Raw genomic sequence first — 27,602 nt, forward strand, 5'->3', positions numbered from 1 at the left:
GGTGTTTTAGGCCCAAAGACAAAGCATTCGAATCTCTGCAAGAGGTTTTCAGAAAGTGATTGTTTTTGTTCCAAAGTTTGCTTTTAGATTATGTTAAAGAGGTTGATGGACATTGGAAGCCAATCAATGTCAACATTTACTGAGACACACATTTTGTCCTCTTTTGTCGAAAACCTAATCAACAAATATACCTTAAGTCTGGGAATCTAGAGCAATAGCTGATGTAACACAAGACATGCACTTTTAGAAAAGACACAACCATTAGAGCAACAAAACAGTCCAAGAAACGCAACAATTAATTTAGAAGCAAAACAACAATAAACATAACAATTAAAGCATTATAAGAAATCATGAAAGGCAAAAGTTAAAACAACACAACAATCAAAGAAACACAAAAATAAAGCAACACAATAATTAAAACAAAGCAACAATTAAAGAAACGCAACAATTAAAGCAACCCAACAATAAAATAACGCAACAGTTACAGAAACGCAACAATTAAATTAACAAAACTACGAAAACAACGTAACAATCAAAACAACTCCAATATAAAGCAACGCAACAATTGAAACAACACAATAATCAAAAAAAGACATCAATAAAAAAAGAAAAATGAAAGCAAAACCTAAAGCAACATAACAATTAAAGCAATGCAACAGTCAAAGAAACGACAATCAAAGAAACGCAATGAACAAGCAAAATAAAACTATTAAAAAGAAAGCAAAACCTAAATCGACATAAAAATTAAAGCAATACAACAGTCAAATAAACACAATCAACGAAACGCAACGGACAAGCAACAGAAAACTATTAACACCTAAAGTGATATGAAAAGATATACATCTTATACTTGCAAAGTAGTGTTTATGCATTTTATTGCATGCATTTTGGTATTATAGAATTTATTGCATGGATTTTGGTATAATAGAATTTATTGTGCTTACTATCTACTCCAAAAGCCAGACACTTACTAGGCCCCATTACATTAAAAACACAAATTGTCAAGCTTGTTTTTTTTTTGGTGGTGTTGTTGTTATTGTAACAGAATCCAGTAAATATTCTAAGGAAAAATTAAACAGCAGTCAAAAGTATAGCCATTGCAGAAATTTCCAACTTCTTTAAAAATCCAGTACACAGAAGCAACGGTTGGACGATATGGCTAACATTAAAAAAAGTCAAGATTGTCTATTTTGGATAATAATTGATTATTTTTTAAGATAAAGAGCATGATGGTTAGAATGTGATCCGTCGGTGTTTGGTCACTGTCGATTTGGAGGGGGGATATGGCGCGTTATCTGGCGGGGGTTACTCAGGGGGACAGCAGATACAAGAAGAAAGAGATAAATAAACAAGAAAGGACATCCCAGTCATCTTTATCAGTTTACAGCAGGGATGAGGCGTAACGTAGGTAAGTCTCCATGTTATTTGGCTAGCGTTGATTACATGTATATAGTGATTTCATAGTTAATGACATTGAAGCTATTGCTTCACTGACATCATCAAAGAAAAAAAATGTATTACTTTTTTATATCATATATAAAATCAAGAGATTGGAAAACTTTTGAGCGTTGCAAAAATAATTAAATACTACTGCAGTATCATTTATTTTCATTGATTATCAAACGAAAAATAAATTAAAGATCCAATTTGTCTTTATTATTTTATGACTGTAACCAAAAATATTCTATTTGATCAGGATGATAGAGTAGTTAAAATAATGAAGATAATTACACTTACAGTATATATTAAACTAAAAAATAATATAAGAAAATGTGATCTCAAATGGCAAAGCCGACACTGCATCCTGTTTACAGGTATAATGTGTTTGGATATTTTAAGTAAATAGTTCCATTGCTGACACTTGGAGAGGAAGCAAAGATTAAAATATAAACCGACCTCTTGAGAAATGTTTGCTAAACACTTTTTCTGCAAGTCCAACAGAACCCGTGGACAAATAAAGATTTGCATGTCAATACCAGCCCATCAATAAGGCCAAACATGTTAAAAATTGAAACGGCTAATTTGAACAGTAGGCATGTTAGGTGATTTATCATGATCAATGGATAGTTATCGCGTAGATCATGTATATCTGATCATTCAGGAGTGTTTTTAATATAATATTGACAGCAAAGAACATAAAACATGCCGAAGAGACCCCCCCCCCCCAAAAAAAAAATCCAAATAAAAAACAACCCCCCTCAAAGAAAATAATAAAGTGAAAAACATTTGTATTTTACGAAGAAACGTCGTGTCAAACGAATGATTAGATTTGATATATCAGATAACTTTGATATTTATAACGATAAATTTATATCATATATCATGATATCAATATTGTAACATTATTGCCACAGATCTGCAGCTAGCATCCCATAAATATTAGTAGTTATATTGTTATACAAGCTACATGCATAACTACAATCGCTTATTCAATTCTTTGCATCATATATTTTTTGATGTATCGTTAATTGAGTCTTTTTATTTGCATAGATATGATGACATTTTGAACGAATCAGTTGAATGAAATATTCACATCAGAGAGAGAGAGAGAGAGAGAGAGAGAGAGAGAGAGAGAGAGATTAATGGGAATCATATTTCGTTGATTTTATAAAACAGGATACGGGTACATAATTTCGAAGAAAATGCACAGTCTTGTCAATAGAATACACCGTCAAATCAATTATTTCGATATACATTTCATTTTATGAATTTTTTTTTTATCTTAAACAATATTTATTGATATTTTACAATAGCAGGTACATGTATTTGACATAATGTACAACAAGATTGGGAAACAAGCCAAAAGGCTTATACAAATCCCTCTCTTAAATAAGACAATTTTTTTCTTATTTTATGAATTGAGTCAAGAACGACATCCACGAAATTTAGTATTCACGAATAATGATTTAACACTGAATTCAAATTCAGTGCAAAATGTCATGAATTATTCGAAAGCTTGTCTGAAATAAAATAAAAAATTGGTTTTTTAATAAAGATAGTCCATTTTTTTTTTACGTAGCGAAACTTTGAAATAATTATATATCTTCACACTATTGTGGTTGATTCCTAGGTGACCGGCGGAGTAGCGCCTGCACACAGACAGACTTACTGGACGTGTCGATATGGGTTACCACCCAGAGGCGGGGGTCCGCCGACATCATAGACACCGCCATCAAATCACACAACATCAAGAAGGACTGGCATGCCAGCTTAAAGGAGATTGGAATCTTCTGGGGAGGCTCCCTCATCATGCAAACCGTGATCGGTGGGTAGTCCCCCCTCCCCCACCCCCAACAACCATCCTCATCCTTTACTTCACTGTCTATGTCCGAAAGCCATATTGACATTAGATTTTGGGTATTAGGTACATTGGGAGGACTGGAGAGTTGTTGTCAATTTTAACCCATATTAATCTCCTTAAGGTGGTTTGGGATACCTGTCGATATTAATGTAGATGAAAGTACGTCATAATCAAAACACTTTCACCAATTTAGAAATTTCAAATTTTAGAATATTTTTGACTAAAAATAAGTTTAAAACTTTGTTGGAAAGTTAACATTGATATTTTATAAAAGCCCTGACGGGATTAGTACTAACGACTAACAGATTCGTATTTAACGCTCTAACTCATTGCGCTACCCTTAAAAGAAAACATTTTTAAAATCATACCTTATTGATTTTTTTTATTTCTACAAGAAGTACGTCACAATATGGATGTGTACCATATCACCTTAAGAAAAAGAGCCATGTTTAACAAATATTTAAAAAGTTATTCAAACTTTACATATTTATTGTTTTTTTTTAAATAAAAATAAATTGTTTATGGCCAATTGCACTCCATTAACAATTTTTGGTTGATATGATAGGTAATTTGTTGAATACTCAGCCAGCTGAAATCTACACAGTAGATGTAATTGTGATGGTGAATTCACTCCTTGTTAAATTTCATTTTACACAACAAAGTCCAACCAATAACCTCGTCCATCGTGTTGTTGACTGACATTGAGAGATGTAGATTAAGATTATTTACAAATGAACATATGTATTTAAAATTAAGACAGTATTGCCCGAGTAATGCAGCTGCTACTGTCGTACATGTATTATGATATCTTAGATAAAACTAACAAGTATGTGTTTATAATCTCTATCTATTTTTCGCCTTAATCCGAAAGTTCCCCCTCCCCGAAAAAAAAAATCAACTCATTATTATAATTTGATGTATCCCGTGAAAATATATACCTATACCAATGATCTTGGCCCTTCGCCGGTATTTCTAGAGGAACACGGGTGTTGATGAAACATCCTCAACCAGGATGTCAAACTCAACCAGGATGTCAAACAAGAATCAACCAATCAATCAACTGTCCTATAAGCGAAATTAATATTTTGTTTGTTATGTCCTTAAAACAGACTTAATTGAAAAAAGAGTCCATTTCCAGGTCCCGGAATTTTCACCTCCCCTAAGAACGTGGTGTCGGGAGCAGGGTCCGTGGGTCTGACCTTTGTCATCTGGGCCCTGTGTGGGGTGTTCTCTACATGTGGTGAGTTTTACATTTCTTTTATCTAGAAGAGTATCAGAATATTTAACCATATGATATATTCTTTGCCCTCAGAATTTACAATAAGAATTTTTTTTGGTTTTTATTAATTTTTAAAAGATACTGTACATTTTAAACTGTTCACGTCAAATTGGTGATATTCTATTTTATTAAAACAGTAGTGTTCTCATAGATAAGAAAATAAAACAATACAAAAAAGTACCAACTAACGAAAGTAAAAGTTTTCGAACGAAGTATTTATAATTTCATACTTCAGTACTTGACTATTTGACCAGTTAAGGGTTAACAGAATGCAGTGTTATTTTATTTCTATAACTTCTACGACAGCGCGATGTATCCAACTCGAACCTTATCACAGGCAAATAATTTTATTTTTTAGACTATTGTGACTGTACATAGGGCTTGTGTTAAGATTGTCCGTGTGCACGTTTTTACTATTTTTTTTGTAGATCACGTGCTTATTGCAACCTGGCAATAACCCAGTTATACCTTATCTGTGTTAGTTTGTTTATGAATGCAAAAGATTAAATGTGTTCCACATATAATCAAAACAATAAGCACATTCAATGAAGAATATGTCGATTTATACCTGTCTGCCTTCACGTAGTAAAAACAATAACACTCTTTAAAGTATAAAATAGATTACAATAGGTCTATAAGAAATGACAGGAAAGAAAACACAGTCAATATAAAATTTAAAAAATAAGTAAATGTTATATACCGGTACTTGTAAAAGTACAATGTTTCATTACAGTCAGGTTTAACATTTTTTTCACCAAATTGTCGTAACAATATTTATTTAGCATTAAAATTCAAATGTTTGCGTTTTATGAATGGACCCCCGCTAAATTAACCTTGGTTTTCACTACACTACACTACATTGTTTACAATTCTACACTACGGATGTCCATTAATTATATCTTATCAGCTATCTACCCCGGGGTCTTCAATAAGTACACAAGGTTTGCTTAAATGAAAAGCTTTTATTGTCCCAGATGGACTGTTTTTAGACAAGAGGACCTTAATTTTTACATCACTTGGGATGCTTTCTAGCTTTAGCAAACACAACTTGTTTGTCCAATATATGTAGGAAACCAATGGCAGATAACCTAGTTTTGAATGGAAAATGTTCCTTCCCCCAATCCTATTTGATAAGGCCTTGGTAATGTTTTCTCAAGGTGTGCAGCAGTACATTCCATCTTAATACTCTGTTTGTCTTTTTAAGTGTTTAGCCTTTTCTTATCTCGAAGACGTCCGGCAAATAAAATTTGTATGAATTACATTTGTCTTCAGATAAATTCTCCAATAGAGTTAAAAACAAAGGTCTAATGTCCCAATACAGAACACACACATCAAACGTCTCGAGGTTTTCTAAGGATAAAAGAACGAGACCCAAGGTGATCCAAAAATTCCAAAAAAATGTTATAGCTGTCTAATTTGATAGTACATTCAAATAGCTAGTTAGCTACATTTCTACCAGTACATTGTACATATACTCTTATACATTACCACATTAAAGATATTACAATGAACACAAACAGTATGCTATAGAGCAACATTTGCATCGATAGCATATAATGCAATTTCAACTATATCTATACCTAATTCATCAATATTACGTACGGAATCGTTTCAGCTGCCTTGTGTTTCTCTGAGCTCCAAATCTTTGTCCGACGGGCGGGCTGTGAGTATGGCTACCTCCACAAAGCCTTCGGTCCCCTTCCCGCCTTTATCTACACGTGGATGCGTATTGGTGCGGCCGAACCTTGCACCACTGCTGTCTTTGCCAAAGCGTTTGCCAGCTACATCGCAGATTTAATCGGCGACGATTGTGGACCGCCAGCTATCCTTCACAAGCTGCTGGCCATTTTAGCGATCAGTAAGCTATTTAAAAGCCAATATCATGTTTTAAAAACTCTATTTCACGTGATGCTTCGTTGATGCTCATAGTATTGCTTACTCTGCAGTAACACTGTCCATCGTCAATGCATACAACGTACAGTTGGCAAGACAGATGATATCTGTATCAAATCTGGCAAAAGTCATCACTATCGGTACCATTATAGCCAGCGGAATATACAATATTTCATCCGGTAAGTTTTATTATGATTGAAAATTTCTGTAGATAGTCATAGGACTCTAAATAATTCCCACCTTTATTTTGCTAATACCATGTACACTGCTTCGATTTCTATATAGTAATATTTTTTGCAGAATAAGCAATAGCAGGAATGTTCATTTCTTAAGCTTCTACACCGGACAATGAATACAATGAATTTTACATACACATTGTTATATTTATTACCAAAATAGGAAGAACGGGGTCGCTGGGGGAGGGATTTAAAAACACCGAGTCCTCCAACAACCACGTGGTCTTTGCCGTCTACAACTCCATGTGGGCCTATGGTGGATGGTAGGTTAATACATGTAAATATAAACCTTGTCTTACCCTGAAATAGGGTTGGAGGGTAGTGCGCCATTATGGCGAATACTCTGATAGGAATGCATCATAAGGTGTTCTTAATTTGTGTGCTTTCAGGTCAAATGTCCCATCTGTCACAGCTGGGGTCAAAAAACCACCCAAGTAAGTAAGCGTGGAGTCCCGCCGGATTCCGCACCATGCCTACCCTATAGCACTATGTTCCTGACTATGTACTGACTATGTACTTGTGCATGCATATTTTCTTGTTTCGTACAGATTTTTTTATCGGTTGGATTAGTCCATCGAGATGCAAAGGGAATATAGTTATTCTCTCAGACACGCAAGAATGGTATACGGGGACTGGAATCATACCAATATCTTAGTAGACCTGTTACAGTAAAACATGGTTATAGCGTACACGCTCATAACGAATTCCTGCTGAGAGCGAATTCAATTCCACTCTAACTATCAAAACGTATAATGAACCTGTCGAATGTAACAAAATACCTTTATATTTAATGGATGTCTTGTCTATGGTACTTCACTATAACCGTGTTTTACTGTTTATATTTCGGGTCTTATCTGTGAACAGACAATATGTATGATAGACTGAATCATGCAGTCATTGTATTTAAAACGCTGAAAAAGATACGCTCATTTGACTATTCGTATTCTGTTGTAATCATAATTTTTTCTGTACGTTTCAGAAATCTTCCTCGATTGGTAAAGATCGTCATTCCGACGGTGATGCTGATTTACCTGTCCACTGTGACGTCATACTTCACGGTGCTGACGCCGGAAGAAATGACGGCGCATCGCTGGTTTGGGGTTGTAAGTTTTTTTTATGCCTTTGTTACATATTGCGTAACCCCTTGTTCAAATTATGAGCTCCTGTATCACCTCTTTTCCGAAGCTTTAACTGGTGGTAACATCCAGAAAGAACCAAAAAACGCATGTATTGTTCGGGAAATTTAGACTCACTGTGGTTTTTTGCAGACGTGGGGACGAAAAATGTTAGGAGGGGCAGGCTTTCTTATCCCTGTCGGCGTTGCATTTGTTGCTTTGGGAAATGCCAACAACACAATCATAGCATCGGGGAGGTAAAATAACGAAGGCCTCACTGTTGAAGGATTGCAATCACTATTTCAATAGTTTTTTTTAAAATAACAACGTCTTTAATCATCCGTATAATGAGAAATAGACATTGGGAAGTAGAAATTTTCTTATCGGTTGTTCCTTCAGATTATCGTCAATTTCTGCGGAGGACGGATATGTCCCGGAGTTTCTAACATACAGACACGTCAGGACGAAGAGTCATATTCCGGCCATCATTATGAGGGTATCATGTTACATCAATACTATGGCAGCAGTTGTTTGTAAAATGTTTTTAAACAAATAATTGTGGAAACATATAGTTTCAATACCGAGGGGAATTATTATTATGCACATTGTTAAATAGAATTATCTGACTTTTAGTGAATTTTAAAAGTGATTACCTAAACAAGTATATGTACATGTACATATTGCAGGCAATAGCAGCAATCGTCATGGCCACGTGTCTGTCCTCCCAGCTGATGGTACGGTTCTGGATTTTCACGGTCTGGTTGTTTCACGGACTCGCCATTTTTGGTCTGATCGTCATGAGGATTCGCAAACCCCACCTCCCTAGGCCGTACAAAGTAAGCATGCGTCTGTCTTTATCGCCATAAACTACATTTTTTGTAAAGAAAATATTCAGTTATTTTTATTTTAAAATTTAATATTTTCCTTTATATTTATATACAAAGCTCTTTGTCCAAAGAATATTAAGATATTATGTCTAATAGTCGATAAATGGACACGATCCTTTTTTAAAAAAACCCCTCAAACATGTTATGTAATTATATAAAGACGACAGGTGTGGATTGTATTTTCTGTTACAGGTGAACATACTAATCCCTATCTTTGTGACCCTGGGGGCGGGCTACTTGGTGATTGCCCCCCTCACAGTCTACCCACTGAAGGGCGAGTTCATCCTGACGCTGGCCGTGGCTGGGTCCGCCGTTGTGTTCTATGTCCCGCTAGTCAGATGGAGTTGGAATAAAAAGATTACAGGTAAAGATTTATAAAGGAAGACGAAACACTCTGAGAGTATAGTTGAAATTAGCAATCTTTGAAAGGAAAAAATGTATTTACTTGGTAAAGCATTATAACTTTAAATATGGACACCTTTTTGTCTACTATAACGTAGATTCGGTCCTTTTCTTTAGAAGAAACTAAAGGCTTTCAGTGGAAAATTTTGTATTTCAGATTACTTTACGGTTTTCTTCCAACTGTTCTTTGAGATCGTTCCAGAGAAGTAAGTGTAATGCCAAAATGCATATATATCTATATTAATAGACGTTTCCAAAACAAACGAGACACCAGTTCAATTTTATGCATTTTATTTTCTTTACAGACGTTTCCAGAAGCGTCAGAGACAAAAGAAATCCCGGCGACCGGCGTCCGTAGCGCCGATGACGACACTGGAGCCCATCGAGGAAATGATAAACGAGTTTGACGACGCCTCTTCGGTAAGAAGGATGGGTCGCCAGGACTCCAACGACGCATGCTCAGTTGACTTTTCCGACGTGTTCACGGTGGCGACCTATGACACCATGGGGTCACTGGATGACCTTGAGTCGATGGACGGGACCATTGACGACTCCGTGTCAAACTTCAGTAGCTCGCCCTCTAGCGGCGAAAACTCGCCCCCGCCGAGGTACGAGGAATCCTTCGACTATGTGACCAAGCTGTGAAAGGTGTTGCATGTTACACCATTGGGTCATATTTTTTCGGACAAGAACGGGTTTTAACGATTTATCTGGTCCAAAATATAATGATAAAGGCACGGGATCGTTCTTTTAGGCATGGGAATCATTCTTTCCTGCGACCAAAAACAATAAATCACAGAGACCATTCTATTTGGCAGCTGCAAGATTTGGCTAGTTCAATTGCCAGTCACCGAGAAAATTCTGAATCTAAAGAGTTCAGAGCGATGTCATCATGCCATGCTAGTTTTATCAAATTGATCAATGGGAGGTTACAAAGTTTTGTCTGTGATAAAATGTTTAGATATATATGTTTGATTTGTTTTGTTACAAAGTATTTATTTTATTCATTGTTAATTTGTTACAACTTTGTTTTCGACATTTGATAAAATTGTTTTCTTTTTCTGTGTTTGCCTACTTCCCGTTCTCAACTACAAGAAAAATATCAGTGACACCTCAAGTCGAATTTAACTCATAGGTGCCGCGAGCAGAATTGCTGTCTGGTCATCCAAGAAATCGGGCGTAAAGATACAGTCATGTACGATTTTTGATTAAACCAATTACAGTTATTACACCAATGAACAGTCGGTGGGTCGTCGCATGATTCTCGAACTAAACCAAAATCAGGCAAGACGATAATCATCATTAGATCTCCAGATAGTCGCCCTTAAATACAAAATCGGTCTTCCAAAAACCTAACAGATTTAGGAGCGTCTGATGTATAACTTGCACATAATAAAAGAAAAACCTTCATACACGTAAGCATAATTATAATAAATGTATATATTCACATTACCAAGTATGATTTCCTCTGTTTCTTACGGAATAATTTAGTGTATTTTACTTACATTTTACAATCTTACAATATTATTTTGTAAAAAGAAAGATTTAAATATTAACAATAAAATGCTTTCCTTGATAATTCATGCAGGTAAAGATGGTAACGACCATTGCAAAAAAAAATTAAAAAAAATTAACATAACCCGCTAAGGCGGGTTATGCATTTTGTCTGCAATGTCGACACCTTCATATTCCGATTGAATCACCAAAGAGAACATTTTATTGTTTAAGTAAACATAGAGTAACCAATGATCATTTTTCTGCAGAATATTTTATTTCGATTTCATGCCCATAAATTGAAAATAATATTAGATTTCGAATTGAAGTACTTTCTTCTTGACTTCTTAATTGTTTATGAATAAACTTCTCTTTATTAATGCTTGTAAGTTACAAACAGTATTTATGAAAATATCAGCTAGAATAATAAAATACATGTAAGCCCACATACATTACACGTATTTAAAATCACGGTATCTATAAATGTTAATGAATATGTATGAATGATGGTCTGTAACGTTGACGGCCCCTTCCTTTTGTCACCAGTCAAAATAGACTTGCGACTTGCAAAAATACTTTCACTTAAAAGTCTAAAGAACAACTTGATATGAAAATAACCAACCTTGTAAAATTATAATTTTGTAGGAAGGATTGGAATTCTTCATGCACATAAAAAACAGATGAACAAAAGCGAGAACTATTTATTGTATAAAAAAGCATATCACAGGCTAAAAGACAATGCAATCACATGTAACAGCAACGAAACAACGGTTACCTCGTGTTCAAATAGCACCTATACAAAGCAAAATATAAGAATACAAGGTAAACTGACTTGTATCGACGTAAATCTGGAGATTCGAAAACAACCTTGCTTATAAATAGAATGTTATAAAAAGATTACTGAGTACAATTTCATCGAAAACAAAAGATTTCAAGAAAAAATGTTTACTTTTAAATTATATATAAAGAAATGTATTATAAAACGTGAGATTTTTAAATAAGTAAAATTTTGTGCTTTGAAGAAAATAATATACTAGTATATAAATATTGAAAATATTGGTACAAGCAGATGGGTTACATGGAGAAAAATGAATAAAACAAATATGGTATGGCAATGTTTTAGAGTTGTGAACTCTACTAGCTTTCTGGTTCGTAAGGACTAGGAACAACTTCACACAGTAGTTGCACTGATGTGGTTAACCATTCTGAAACGAAAGAAACATTCATATAATCGTTATAAAAAAGTATTGTTCACTACATCAAACCTGTCAAAGAACCCTTAATTTTAGATCTTTTAAAAAATAATTTTCACAACATCTGAAAAATCGAAACAAGGGTAATGGGAAACTTTTTTACACAATTTAAAAAAAGTCCTGTTACAGTAGTAATTGTTCTTATCTAGTATAATAGTATATTTTTGTTCCGATGGGGAAATACTTATGTTACAAATCAATATCAAATGCTCATGATCTACCGATATATATTTTATGTAAACAATTAAAGCCCCTGAGATACACCAAATATAACTTTTGGTACAAAGTACATCAATAGGAATCTTACCAAATCCTTTGATTTTTAGCTTAAAGTAGACGAATGGAAAGTAGAACAGCAGTCCTCCAATGATAAACAAGAACGCATACAAAAGTTCGATCTGTGGGCTCTCGATAATCGGACCAATCACGAGATAGATAGCAATCAACACAAACAGGATCGGTATCACAATGGGAACCTAAACAGAACACAAAACTGAGGTAAAATGACAGGTAACGCGGCACCACAGATCAAGGATAGTCCAAATAATGCTGTTAACTCAAAACCACAAAAACATTCACCTGATCCAATAAGAATGAGTTTACAGCTTCTTTTATAATAAATAGAAGAAAATTATGCTTACATATAGATTTAATACAAAGTGTACTTCATATACAATTATGTATCTTTTAGTTTAGCTATGATCATAAATAAGACAAGGTTATACTTTAATTGGTCTTTCCACGTCCTTTTTTGTGAAGCGGAAGATGATTAAACAGGAGACTGTCACCCCATAGAACAGCCACGCGGAGAAACTGAAGAAGTCCACCAGGGAGCCAATATCTCCAGGGATGATCATAATCAACGAAATCACGATCTGAAATCACGAGCCAGTTCCATGACTTGTTAGTTTGTAACCTTTTCAAATTTTCTACATTTTTAGAATACTGTAGTTTCTTCAATTTTCATTGAGTGCCAACATTCGTGGATTTCTTTGTTGGGTAGAACCAGGAAATTATTATATTCCATGAAGCGTAATTTGTAATATTGATTTCATTGATATTACTATTGGCAACGAATTTACGTATCCTTGAAAGTGCAATTTTTTACTAAAACCTCGAAAATTGATGCAAACGAATATAAAACCATAGTACTACCATTGCAATGAGGATCTGTGACCTCTAGTTAAGCTTACAGTGCAAGATTGTTGTAGATGGTAATTGTTTTCAACACTTAAAAAATGTTTTCCTTATAATTTTGCAATCTAAAATGGACAGATTACAAAATAATGATTTTGACTCACGGTAAATATTCATGATGGAAGGAAATGGTGTGTAATATTTGTAATAGTAATAATCTAAAATCGACATATAACAAAATAATGATTTTGACTCACGGTGAATATGATGGAAGGAAATAGTGTGTAATATTTGTAATATTAATAATCTAAAATCGACAGATTACAAAATAATGATTTTGACTCACGGTGAATATGATGGAAGGAAATGGTGTGTAATATTTGTAATATTAATAATCTAAAATCGACAGAAAACAAAATAATGATTTTGACTCACGGTGAATATGATGGAAGGAAATGGTGTGTAATATTTGCATTGTACGTATGATAACATTTCTGGAAGATGACCCTCTCTCGCGGCAACGTATACAACCCTACAAAAAGATGATAAAACAGCAACTACAAATAGTTTTAAGTTACTGGATAATAAAAATGTTATTAAACTTAAGAAGAACCAGCAATTCGGTTACGGTGAAGAGGTACCTTCCTCCCCCGAAGAGGGTTCCGTTTGCAGCACCAAACGTTGAGAACAGCACAGACAGGGGCATCAGAACAGCAGCCCCTCCCAGAACGCGGTCTCCCCACGTCTACAAACAGACATACATTCAATACTGACACGTAAATGAAAGGTTATGTACAATATCTTAAATTGTCATCGACTGACTGATGAATTATTGTTTACTTGCTTATTAACTTATGAATTCTATTATGACCCTAACCCAATAAACCAAAAACAAGGATTCAGATACCAAAAACGACGGTTTTATTTTGCTATGCCAAAAAAAACCCTACATATTGTCGAAAGGTCTCAGCAGCCTATATTTTGACGGACCAATAACTTGAGAGTCATTCGTATGAGTACTCATTCATTCATTACTTATAAGTGGATGGTACCGTAATTTTCTGAGTCATATCAGCGGTCCGTTTTGCAGCGCATCTATAAAATTATTTAAGACACGCAAACAATCTTATATAACAGAGTCAACTGCAGGCATGTTCACGAAGCTATCTTAGGACTATGGTATGTCCTAAGTACATCTTAGGATACGTCTTAGTCTTAAGTCTGTTTCTCGAAGCTCTCCTAAATTTAGGAACCGCCATAACTTTGTCCTAACTTTAAGACATCACCTACCTTGTCCTAAGACCATCCTAAAGCTATAAAATCACGTTTTTAGGTACTAGTATATGGGGATGTTGTGAAGCCTTTTCTTAAGACCGGTAGAATAAGGCAATATTTTGAAATTTCCACAGCTCCAGCATTTTCGACAAACACCAAATTCCTAATCCGGGAGGGGGGGGGGGCATAGTCAATTATTCTATCATGTATGTTCATTTTAACAAAATTATGTGGAGGGGGCCCCGAACTCTCACCACTTCCCCGTTGCTACATGCCTGCCTTGGAGCTGACAAATTAAGATTTTTTGTTGTTGCAAATACTACTAGTATCTCTGTTTGACGAATGAAAGTTATTCACTTATTTTTTTAATCTACATTGTACACTAAATGAGTTACACTCATTGTTTTGATTATAATAATTTTGATAACAATTATTTAAATGTCCTTTGCTATAAAAAGTAAATTTACATCGGGTTACATATACCATGCATGATCATTCCTAATTTTTATCACTTTAGTCTGAAAAAAATAATCTTTAAAACATTTGTAATGTTGAATGAACTGTATTTATATATTTTCGAAATATATTACAACTTATTTCTTATTTAACGTGTTCGGGTATTCTATATATTGCAGATTAAAGGGAAATTGGTTGTGTTTGTACGAGTACATGTGTTTCCTCATGTAACGTTTCAAATTCTATGAAAATCGCGTGTTTATGTATTACATATACTTGAATGACAAGATTCTCAAATGTTAATTATGAAATGACAATACACAAGTCTTGTTTACATAATTATCTACTTGTAAGCCAATTATGTCCTGATAAATATTTTCTTTTTTAAAAAAGAACAGTTATTTGAATTTTTGGGGGCTTGTAATATTTTTTATTTTTATTTTTATTGGGGGGGGGGGGGGGGTCATTTAAAGAAAAACAAACTAAATTGTTATTGGTAACTGATATATATTTAGGTAAATGTAAAATTATTAAAATGCATACATTAAAATTACTGGTTTTAGGCCTTTTGTGTTAACTACCAAGACGTACAATTTTCTCTGGCAAAATGTTTAATGATTCATCCCTACACAAGTCTCTCAAATTCGATCTGAATGAATAATTGTGAAAAAATAAAAATGGTTGTAGAAGATTAGGATATCCTAACTTAAGATGTTCCTAAGTAACCGTCGAGCTACATCTTAAGACGTGTCCTAAGTTGATCTTAGGATGTTCCTAACTTTTTTCCTAAGTCATATCTTAGGAACACACTTAGGTCATATCTTAGGAAAGTTTCGTGAACATGCCTGCAGGTCAGCTTTATCATTGTAAAAATCTTAAAGACATGCAATGATGTTTACATACCACGGCCACGGCCGGCGAATTGAGGAGTTCTAATGACGTCATCGCCGTCAGGTAGGAGATGTTGACCAACAGGTAGATGACCGTGGTTATCATGACACCCAGAACATTAGCGCGCGGAAGGTTTCTGCAAGAATGGGTTAGAGTCGAAGCATGTCATAATACAAACAGATACATATGTAAAAAATTTAACTTTGTAATGCATAGTATTAGATTAATAATTTGAAACAGTAATACAAATAGTTTTTACTGGTGCTAATATGTGCATAATGATTTGTGAAAATCATTGTGTTTAAGTGTGTAGGGAGATTATTGTTCAGACAACCTGTTGACCAGTCAGTCTCCTTAAACGATATTTGGTTTGTTGTTCTATAATTCTAGATCTTTCAAGTTCAGATCAAGAAGAAAAGCACTTACTTTGCAGGGTCCTTAAGTTCCTCTGTTACGTAATTGAGATTATTCCTGCCAGATAAATAAAATGCACGATAAAGTAAAGAAAAAAAATGGCCCAATGTATACGATAGCATAGCAAGGACACGACTCGACTTTGTAAATGTTTGTTGTGTTTACCAGCCGTCGTAAGCCCAGAGAGCATTGTAGAACGCCAAGGCGATGTTGGAAGGTGAAGTCGTCGTACCCTCAAAACTATTTTGAAACTGTGATACGTTCCCTGTATGCATAGAATAAACAAATTAAAAAATGACTGAATTCAGATCATAAGGTTTTACTTAACCGAATACTGTCGTTACATCACAGAATGTGGTACCTTGAATCAATTTGACGATTCCTCCGATGACGATGATGATGAGAGCGATGAGTTTTACAAACGTAAAGACGACTTGGGTTCTCCCTGCTAACGTGGTACTGTAACTGTTGATGACCCCTAAAGACACTGCAAAGAAAGAAAGAATTCTCGACATTGACATACCACCCGTACATGTACATAAGAAAGATCGACGGGGCCCTCTTGCCAAGTAGATAGAACTCTGCCTTGCATGATATATTTTTGAATGTAAATGATCACCGAACAAAAGACAAATTCTCCAAAACAAACCCAGATTTGAAAATTATGATATTATAATGTTAATTAATCTATAACTAGTGATCACACATTATTAAAATTGTCGAACCGTCTTCAATGACACGTTAATATTGTTTCAATGTGGGACATACCGATAGCAAGGGCTGCCACGAGTTTAATGGGAATGATGGGCGAGCCGCAATAAGGGAAGAAGGTGGCCATGTACTCCCCAAACGTCAGACAAATGATGCCCATCGAGGAGGTCCGAACGACAATCACTGACGTCCATGCAAACAAGAAGGCCGGGATGTCGCCTAGAGCTTCCTTGATGTAGCTGTATTCACCGCCAGACTTCCGTATCACCGTTCCCAATTCAGCATACGACAAGGAACCTGAATGTTAATACAACGTTCAGTGCTCTGAATAAAGAAGAGGCTCAGCCGATAATTTAAGATGATACCTGGCATGTGTTGATACGAGAGAGAACTGTTTTCAAAATACAGAAGATGCTAAACTGTTTATTTACGCGATATTAAAACATTCCTCTTTATCATTTACCAAGAAGGGCCAGAAATCCACTTGCAGTCCAGACAACGAGGCTTAATCCCACTGATCCAGTTCTCTCTAGAACACTTTTAGGGGAAATGAATATCCCAGAACCTAAAAACAAATTAGAAACTAGTCAGTATCTAAAACAAACTTTGCAATTTCAAACTACTTATCTTGTAATGTTTTCATGTTGTTTTTTTTTCATATTACTAGTACCTAACACATACAGCGTATAGTCTTGGTCTTTTATTACTTTAGAACAATTATTTATTACTTATTTGTAGCGCCTCTTAAGCAACAATGAAATAGTTTAAAGGGCATAACTTATGGCCCTATAAATTCATAAATCAATGGTAAAAAAGGGATTTGCAAATCATGTGGTGATGAAGACTTTGTGTCCCATTCTATAGAGCAAGAATTCCTCCGCTACTGTGACACTACTAAATTCTGTCTGCTTTACGACCCCCTGTTATCGTCAGTTTTATAATCTGTGATCTTCCAATGAAGCAGATATCGTCTGCTTGTCATATACCTATGATCGTTCCCACTATGAGAGAAGTGCCACTAATAAGGCCCACTGTTTTCTTCATACGAACTTTCTCTTGCCGGATGCTGACGTCGCTACCGGAATAGTCCGGAGACTCCGTACTTTCCGTTGTGTATCTTTTGCGGGAACCATTTTCAGAGGGTACTACTGTAGATTTTTCCGAGTCTGTTGTGAATTTGAAATATTTAATATGTAAATTTGATTAAGGTGAAAAATGCAAATACACTTACAAATGAGACTTAGCAGAGTGTTCTAAATCGAAGCAACTAAACAATAGACATTCATTATTTTTCTTCTTAATGTATACCAAAGGTCTGTTTTCAATCATAAATCCCACATTCTTGAAAAAAAGTTTATCAAAAACATATTCTGCGTTGGTATGTTGAAAAAAAATTCATTGGATGGAACTTTAATGTAAACAGACAACGATAAACACCTTGTTTTCTCTGTGGTTAAAAAAAATATTAACAAACCGTTGATATAAGTACATATACATGTTTAGTTATACAAAAGTAAACCATTGCAATACTGTTACATGGAATAACATGCATAAAATGAAAATCCCAAAGATTTACCTTCGAATGCCCGGTTGTCCATGATCACATTTATAGGTCGCCGAATACTGGGTAGATAAGACCGGGTATTTACATCGGAAAACTTCTAAACTGTCAATTTATAAGCGTTCTTATCAGAGCGGACTTGTACCAGACGTACGGATTTTCTAAATCTCTGCCACCCCTCCCCACCACTTATCTCAATAGCTAATATAATTCCGATCCCGCTTGTAAGTTTGTATATTTCATATTTTACCACATGTAAGCATTTGTTTAAAAATTTAAAAGCTGTTTGATCCAATTGTGGAGTACACATGTATTTTATAAACGCAGTAATATATTATTTCTATTTCATGCAAAACTACATGTACCATTAAGTTTTGCCTTAATTTAAAGTAAACTTTGAAAGAAAAAAAAAGCTATCATAGAGATGTAAAGTATACATTTTCGCTTAGAAATAAAATAAAGAAAGAAGAATTTCTAAACTTTATTGCAAAGCTGTATGTAGTTCTTATTTTTGGTTAGAAACCTTTAAAACTTTTCTCAACTAGTGTATAAACTTAAACATCAAGGAGTTGAAGAAGCTTAAATTGATGTGTTTTGATCACAGGCATTTGTATCTGCGATGAAGTTTACTCCATAGTATACGAGGGTCAATAAAAGATACGAAGACTTTTGCCATAGCTATGTTATTTAACGTCATATTATAATTACTAGATTTAGAAGACATAATTTAGCAATTGTTTTAAACAATTTGATATAAAAAAGTTCATATATTCCTTTATTTCTATGAATTTTTTAGAGTCTAATCCTGTAAAAATGAGGTCAAGGCGCACTGTTGTTCTGTCAAGAATAAATCATATTATGTTGAAAGTAATATCTTTATGAATTGGACATGTTAAATATTGTAATGATATTCTATGTACCAAATAATGACGGGATGTATACTGGTAGATTTGTTGAACAGATATCAGTAACAAAAGTCATCTTTAAAATTTACTAAAAACATTGATGTCGCCGGACGTCACGGTGCAACGAAATGTATAAACAGTATAAATCCAACTCGGGGAAAGGCCGATAAATACTGTGAAATGCTCAATTGTGGAAAAAATAAGTACAAAATTATTTGCATATTTGCCTTTAACACATTTTGTAGGGGGCTGTAATAGATGTATTTTGAGCATTAAACAGTACGAAAGATAGTAGAATATCTATAAATATTTGACCAAAAAATAAACCACGTCATCTGACATTCAGGGATTTCTTTACTGTAAACAAAGAGGCATGCGGTAAAAATAAAAAAAAAACTTTGAGGAACTAACATGATTTTCGAACAAATATGAACAAATTAGATGTCAGGTGAAATAGTCCCAATTTAAATTGTATGGTGAAAAACACAAAAGACTCAGGGTGATATAAAGATTGGATATTTCTATTAACTGTCCGTGCGTCATCTTGAAGTCTTGTTTTCCACGTTACCGTACGCCGTGGTGATAAAACATGTTGATTTTAAAATCGAGGAACACAAATACGTTTTCATCAAATGAAATGAAACTTCGTTTATCAATAAAATAAGAATTGTTGCAAAAATTAATATGTATGTTTTGACTTTAACGAAAAATATATGATAGACAGCCTCATTGTCTTCGTACTTTTTGACTGACCCTCGTAATGAAACGGTCACTTTAATATATATATATATATATATATATATATATATATATATATATATATATATATATATATATATATATATATATATATAATTTAGATTATAGACACATTATGAATTTACACATTTAAATACAATCACAATTAAACAGTGTAAAAACAATTGTAGAAACATAAATACTCATATCTTGCAGCCAGTGATCGATCTTAAATTAATCAATTAATCTACTTGATCATATTTATTATTTGTAACAACAAATCACATTGGATATGATCAGAACGTAGACTGAGACAAAATCCACTGCACTTTTAGAAACTCACATTCTTCTATATACTACTGATCGATCTTAAACATCTTGACCACATTCTCCAAATAAATTGGAAAAAGTTCATAAAATTAAACTTTGACCTTTAACCACCTCCACACCGCTGAAAAAAATCTGCACCTGAGCTTGACAATGCATTCTTTGCTTTGGTTGGCTGAATCATTTTGTCTAAAGATTTTCTCACGGTTCGTCGTATCGAAATTTAGCCCAGCATTTCCATCCTCCATATAATACAAGAAATCATCTTGACGCAAGCGTCAAATGGGCCGCAAAAAATATAATTGTTGTATGAGTCATTGGTTGTTTACATTAAAACACACCACAAAATAGAAAACAAGAAATCCTATTGACGCAAGCGTCAAATGGGCCGCAAAAAATATAATTGGTGTATGAATCATTGGTCGTTTACATAAAAACACACTACAAAGAAGAAAATAAAAGTTGGTTGTACTAATTTTTATGGTAATTTTTTTAATATACTTTCAGCAACTTTTTTTGAAGGCAAACATTTTACTATTATCATAAAGAATCGAGATACTGTAAGCATTTCTAACGGTAATTGTATGATAATTGCCATAGTATGAAGTAATGGAGGACACATTGATTTGTACATTACTCTAATACAAAGTTCAACTCATCATTTTTCTCTTGGAGATTAATTATTTCAATATATTATGGATTTTTGTTGTTGCATTGTATTGAATTAAAACTTAATGCAGTTAATTAAGTTTATATGATTTGAAGGGACCACATGATAAAACAAAAATGGATTAGTTCAAATTTTCCAGTCAATTCAAAATTTCATTTCTGTCATATTTTTTGCGTAAATAATTGATATGGATGTCATTTCATGAAATCTTCTACCACATTTTACATGTAAATATAATAAATACACACACAACGCCATTTTATTTGACACGGCGCATAGAAATTCAAATATATCATTAATATAAAATTTAATGACATTCAGGTCTTTAGTATTTCAGGTCTTTAGTAAGTCCCGCATACCGATCCCGATGCATTGTTTTGAAAGAATGAAAAACTCCGAAATTTTCCGAATATATTATAGTCTCGATAAAAACGCGCCAAACAGGACAGTCTACTAAGTGTGACCTATTTTTCATTTAAGAGTAAAACAAAAAATATGTGATATTTTTAAAAAGGCATTAAACATATTTCTACATGCAAATTTATTTTTAATTCATAAAAAGAAGCATAATATTAATTCTATAAAAAAAAGATCTATCCCGCAGAAACGCAGTAACAATATTTAAATGTATATCAAATAACGGACCGCCTTCCGGCGGCCCGTAATAAAATTTGGTTGTACTAATTTTTATGGTAAATTTTAATATAATTTCAGCAACTTGTTTTGAAGTTTAACTTTTTACTATTATCACAAAGAATCGAGTTCGTTACTGTAAGCATTTCTAACGGTAATTGTGTGATCATTGCCATAGTATGAAGTAATGAAAAACACATTGATTTGTACAATTCAAAGTTCAACTCATCATTTTTCTCTTGGAGATTATGTATTTCAAACCAATTTGGTTTTTTTTGTTGCATCGTATTGAATGAAAACTTAATGCATTAGTTTATATGAATTTAAGAGACCACATGATAAAATAGAAATTGATTAGTTTAAATTTTCCAATCAATTCAAATTTTCATTTCTGTCATATTTTTGCGTAAATAATTGAAATTGATGTCATTTCATGATATTTTCTACCACATTTTACATGGAAATATAATAAATACACACAAAAAGTCATTTTATTTGACACGGCACACAGAAATTCAAATATATCATTTATAAAAAATTTAATGACATTCAGGTCTTTAGTATTTTAGGTCTTTAGTATGTACCGCATACCGATCCCGATGCATTGTTTTGAAAAGAATGTAAAAACTCCGAAGTTTTCCGAATAGATTATAGTCTCGATAAAAACGCGCCAAACACGACAATCTATTAGTATGACCTACTAGTATTTTTCAATTACGAGTAAAACAAAAAATATGTGATATTTTTTAAAAGGTACATCACATATTTCTATATGCAAATTTACTTTTAATTCATAAAAAATATGCATGGTATTAATTCTATTAAAAAGAACTATCCCGCAGAAACGCAGTAACAATATTTAAATGTGTATCAAATAACGGACCGCCTTCCGGCGGCCCGTAATAACTCAGAACACTCACAGTGTCAGTATACGTGCAGTTCCTCATTTAAATCCTTTAAATTTGTGTTTTAAGAACAACAAGCTGCAATCAATGTACGCGATATGGAATTAATTTAATCTTAACCAGGATCTTTTAAATTTTGAAGTTTGGTATAAGAAATGGCTTTTAAAGCTGACATGAATTCATAAAAGCATTTGGTCGCCATATTAGTTACGATCGCTCCTCTACTGCCACTGGGGTATATATACCGGTTGAGAAAGTTACGGTCGGTTGCTTTCCGATCGAGGCATTCCGGTTGCACGGACTTCTAAATGCATGAACTACACGTAGTAGTAAAATGTTGTAATAAAGATTATAGAAAACAACAATCAATGAAGTACAAAATATATTTATTCTTTGAAAGGATTTCCGAGGTATCCGTATTATTTTGCACAGACAGTTTTGCATTACTTCGCATGCACATCGAACACGTGTGTCGTTCATACAGTGAGCGTAGCGTCTGCATCTTCTTGAAAACCCCGGCGGTACTACATCCAACACAGTAGCTAAATGATAGTAAATCGAAGAAAGTAACAACGGAACATCGTTTCCATCCGTTCCTACAAAAACGCCCGTTTCTAAAATCCATACGATAATTGACATTACTTGATCTGCCACAGTGTGTGGTTTGCGCATGTGCGATGTTATAATATACACAGGAAAACGGTCTACAATTATCAACGAATTTTTGAAGAATCTGACTGTGCCTAGCTGGATTTCTGTCCGTCTTATTTCGCCGTTTGTTGGATATGTCTTGCCAGTGCAGTGATTGTCATATTATGTTTCTTCAAAACGCGTTTCTCCTTGTCTTTTCGTCCAAGGTAACGTGTTCGGGTGTACGAAATTCCTGAATGCGGTGAAGCATGAATAGTGCTTTTGGCCTTATATAGGGGGTGTGTAGCGATGAGCAGAACAATAGAAATCGACAACTAATATGGCGGTAGTTGGAGATAAAAAGGGAAATAATGTGTATTTATGAATTCATGTCAGCTTTAAGTTTCAATTCTTCAAAAACTAAGGCTGTTTATTTTGATAATTAACCTAATACAGTAACCCCAGTTTATTCCCACTTAGCCAACATTCTGAAACTCTCAATTCCCACCTGGCCAACATTTTGATTTTCACACCTGAGTGATCAGGGGGCTAGTCTGTTTTCACATGTAAATGTATTTGTTATCAATTACCTGAGAATAGTTTAAAAACAAATTAACGGTAGGATTTTTATAAATAACAAAATAGTATGCATAAGATTATTTAGAGAAATACTAGTAATACTTAATATAATATAAATACTATACTTTTAATACCAAATGAAACATAAATCTTCTTTAAATCTGTTATGTTATTTATATAAAATCACTATTTTGCCCATATCAGAAATAATAGAAAAAAAATAACTATAGAATATTTTAAAAAATATATAAATAAGTAATTCTTTGCAAGATGATTACATTAAACCTTTTGTAATGCCATTCACAATGACAATGACAATTTCTTTATTCTCTGACCTGCATAAATAACAGTGTTGAGAAAAATCAATTGAACAATAATACATACATTGCATTCATTGGAGAGTGACAATACAAAAGTGAAAAAAAGGAAAAAAGTATGATTAGCAATTAACCTAGAGAGCTACTCTCTCAATTATAACTTTAATGAATTTTCACAGATGAATCAACAATTTTTTATTATTAGTATTAAAAAGTTGTTGAAATTTGTAAACATTTGGTTGTGTGTGGAAGTATGAAGGTATGTATAAAACTCTCTTATCCTTAATTTTTATATCTGTACAATGAAATAAATAATAAAATTCATCTCCTATCTCAATACAGATACATACGGTACATATACGGTTTTCACGAGGTATATCATACCATCTACCTCGTTCTATGGGCAATTTAGCATTACTTGTTATAAAAGTACAAAAAAATTCTGATATTTGGAAGGCAGAATGATCTAATAAGTATTTATCCAAGGATAATGTGGTTTTAAAAAATTTATAGTTAATACCTTTTGATGAATTATCATAATACATTTCCATGATTGCTTGAATTGGTCTAGAAGTATATGAAAAACAGTTTTCTTAAGCCACTGGATATTTACATTTTGTTGGTACAAAATAAAAGATAGACCACAATCATTCAATATTTTAACAATAAATTTAAACCAGGGTCTGTTCATTTTACCCATTGCATATTGTAGTTTTGACGAAACTTTATTATGTTGTGAAAAGACAAGTTTACTCCAAAATGCTATCATGCGGACTTTAACATCAATCATTAGTGGGTATCGTCCAAGTTTGCCCCCCCCCCCCCATAAACCATATTATTTGGTGTTGAAGACTTTAATTATATATGTTTAGGATATGTTTACAAAATTTCAGATGTAACTTTTCAACCAGTGCTATATTACCAAATCCCCAAACTTCACATCCATATAGTAAAATAGGTTTCACAATGTTGTCAAACATATCTAATTTACAATCAATTGACATATTGTGTTTTCTACACTTGGCTATCACACTATACATAGCTCTAGTAGCTTTTTCACAAAGTTCTTTCACATTGAGATTGACTGATCCATTTTTACAAAAATGTACTCCAATGTATTTAAAATTATATGCAATTTCTAAACTAAAACTAATGTCTCCATACTTAAATGAAGAATCTACACGTGATCTACCTTTGTTAAAAATGACAATTTTTGTTTTATCACTATTAACTTTGAGATGTCAGCTTTTACCTTCTCTTGTAAACCATGGTTTCTTAAAAGCCTTGGGATTTTTATCACATGAATACATTTTTTGAGTATCAAAGACTTCGTTTGCCCTTTGTACAAGTATATTACCAGTGTTTCCAAAGACTAAAAGATTTAACTGATCTTAAAACTACTAGTAAACCATTGTTAATTTATATATATATATATATATATATATATATATATATATATATATATATATATATATATATATATATATATATATATATATATATATATATATTTACACACACACACACACACATGTACATGTACTAATTAATTGTTCATGTCTGTCCTAGCTCTTTCAATCATCCAACTCTTTCCCTCTTGTATATGTTTATTGAATGTTTTATGTACATTGGATGTTGTATGTACAGTCTTCATGTTGCCCCTTGAGGGCCCTTAATTGGTTAATAAAGAAATTGAAATTGAAATTGAAAGTGTTAATGGCGACTCCTTTGCTGATTAGTTATGTTTTGATTTTTGTTTTTGGTTAGTAAATACATCTGCAAGTTCCAAGTTTTTTACTGTATATTGATCCAATCATATATGCATACGTTAGGTAGGTGACAAAAAATTATAAAAGAGAAAATTCTAATTATTATCAGATCTACGTGCAGCCACGTCATTTTGTAATAAATGAATAAAACAAAAATGAGAAAAAATAAACTGTTAAAATATTTAAAGGTGTTTTTTTTTTAAAGTTGCTTATGTGGCAAAATCTTTAAATAATATTGGAGACCGCGCTTATTTACACACCAAAAAAGGGGGAGGGCAAATGTCTACAATGCATATATAGCATACAAAAAATCAAGAAAATTAAAAACAAAATTGATGTTACAGAGGAAAATAAATAAAACACAGATAACAACACGGAACAAAATGAGAAATAACACAGACGCGGAATTTATTGTATACTGATTTAATGATCATTAATAAAAAGCAAAGGAATGCTAAATCAAACATAAAGCCAAAGTTTTTGGTTGGGCAAGTCCACAGGTTGCATTTAACAATGATGAGAGATATGTACATATAGTCCCTTCTGCGCTCGGCCTGGGAACGGTCACACCGTTAAACATATTATGAGGTGATAATTTCGGTCAGGGCGTGATCAAATATATCAGGCTTTATTGGATTTGATCACGGCCCGACCGAAATTATTACCTCATAATACTCAAAGAATGATTCCTTATTCCACCTCATAATACTCAAAGAATGATTCCTTATTCCTTAATTAAGAAAACGCTTCTATGCACTTCGCTGTACTTTTGATTTTACACGTTTTGTACAATTTGTAGAATTATGCGGCACGCACGGATTCCCCATGTTACACGTACTCGTACACGTACACGTTCAAATGCTTAACCTCTTTATTAACTCTTTAATAACTACATAGGCGTCGGAACCGGGGGGGGGGGACTTTTTTTGCAAAGTTATACCTAACCATTAGAAACATAGCATGATAGAGAGTTCAGCCCCCCCCCCCTACTTTTTTTTCTCGCAGGAAAGATTATTGTTCCTAAATTTACCTTGAAAGATTGAGAAGTTGGATTCAGAAGCATACCCCCCCCCCCTTCCACGGATTAGGAATTTTATGATTTGGGGAAAAAAAAGTTTGGGTAAGTAAGTTTTTTTCTTTTGGAAGTATAGGTAATCCCCCCCCCCCCCCCCACGGATTAGGATTTCCAAGATTTTGAGAATTACTTTTTTCCACAATATTTCTGAGGATTAGTCTAGCCCCCCCCCCCCTCCCCCCCCCACTTTCAATTTGCTTCCGACGCCAGTGAATGATATCTTTTCTCGTATTTACTAGATAAAAATATTTTTATGAGGCCCTATTTGTCTTTCGTAGATTTTAGTTTTCATGCAAAGTACTTTCCAGAACGGGTCGTTATGGAGGCACAGAGACATAAATAACAGAGATGGGCAACTCCGCCATTAGCGTGTTTTGTTGTTGAAAAATGGTACGGGACCAACCTTACTTTGAGAACTACATTTTAGTGAACTGAGACAATGATCTTAAACCAAAAGTTTATTGTTTTAATGAAAAGTGTGCATAGGTTTTAGACATTTTTGAAACAAAAAATTAAAAAATAAAATTAATATATAGAAAATATATTAGCCAGCTATAAAACATCGGCGAAATCTCGGACGACGGGTAGCCAGCTGCCTCCTTATCATGCTTATACTCCTCTTTTAATATTGTTTAAATGACATAAACTCATGAAAATATAATATTTTGAATGTTTTAAATTGGTAATAGGTTTGAGCTGTTTATATTTCGATATAATTGTTTATTAGAAAGATATACTGATTTTAAATG

At 33.6% G+C, this 27,602-nt stretch overlaps 2 protein-coding genes across 2 annotated transcripts; one reads left to right on the forward strand and one right to left on the reverse strand.

Annotated features, from left to right (window-relative positions):
• Positions 1-1,253: 1,253 nt before the first annotated feature.
• LOC105321808 (b(0,+)-type amino acid transporter 1) lies at positions 1,254-10,524 on the forward strand. Its single transcript, XM_011420261.4, has 14 exons — positions 1,254-1,408; positions 3,071-3,265; positions 4,440-4,541; positions 6,196-6,438; positions 6,527-6,652; positions 6,873-6,972; positions 7,099-7,143; positions 7,689-7,812; positions 7,978-8,081; positions 8,224-8,320; positions 8,511-8,660; positions 8,904-9,075; positions 9,271-9,319; positions 9,419-10,524. The coding sequence occupies exons 1-14, from the start codon at positions 1,393-1,395 to the stop codon at positions 9,756-9,758; spliced, it is 1,863 nt and encodes a 620-aa protein (XP_011418563.1). The 5' UTR covers positions 1,254-1,392; the 3' UTR covers positions 9,759-10,524.
• A 769-nt stretch (positions 10,525-11,293) lies between these two features.
• On the reverse strand, positions 11,294-18,474 carry LOC105321809 (b(0,+)-type amino acid transporter 1). The gene is made up of 13 exons (XM_034483470.2): positions 18,321-18,474; positions 17,731-17,910; positions 17,208-17,309; positions 16,802-17,041; positions 16,395-16,520; positions 16,199-16,298; positions 16,046-16,090; positions 15,632-15,755; positions 13,639-13,742; positions 13,433-13,529; positions 12,586-12,735; positions 12,168-12,336; positions 11,294-11,812 (listed from the first exon to the last, which is right to left on the reverse strand). Exons 1-13 carry the CDS (start codon positions 18,340-18,342, stop codon positions 11,745-11,747), a joined length of 1,527 nt encoding a protein of 508 aa, XP_034339361.2. The 5' UTR covers positions 18,343-18,474; the 3' UTR covers positions 11,294-11,744.
• Between the last annotated feature and the right edge of the window lie 9,128 nt (positions 18,475-27,602).

Source organism: Magallana gigas, chromosome 3 (genome assembly GCF_963853765.1).
Source record: "Magallana gigas chromosome 3, xbMagGiga1.1, whole genome shotgun sequence".
In the NCBI taxonomy this organism is placed as follows: domain Eukaryota; kingdom Metazoa; phylum Mollusca; class Bivalvia; order Ostreida; family Ostreidae; genus Magallana; species Magallana gigas.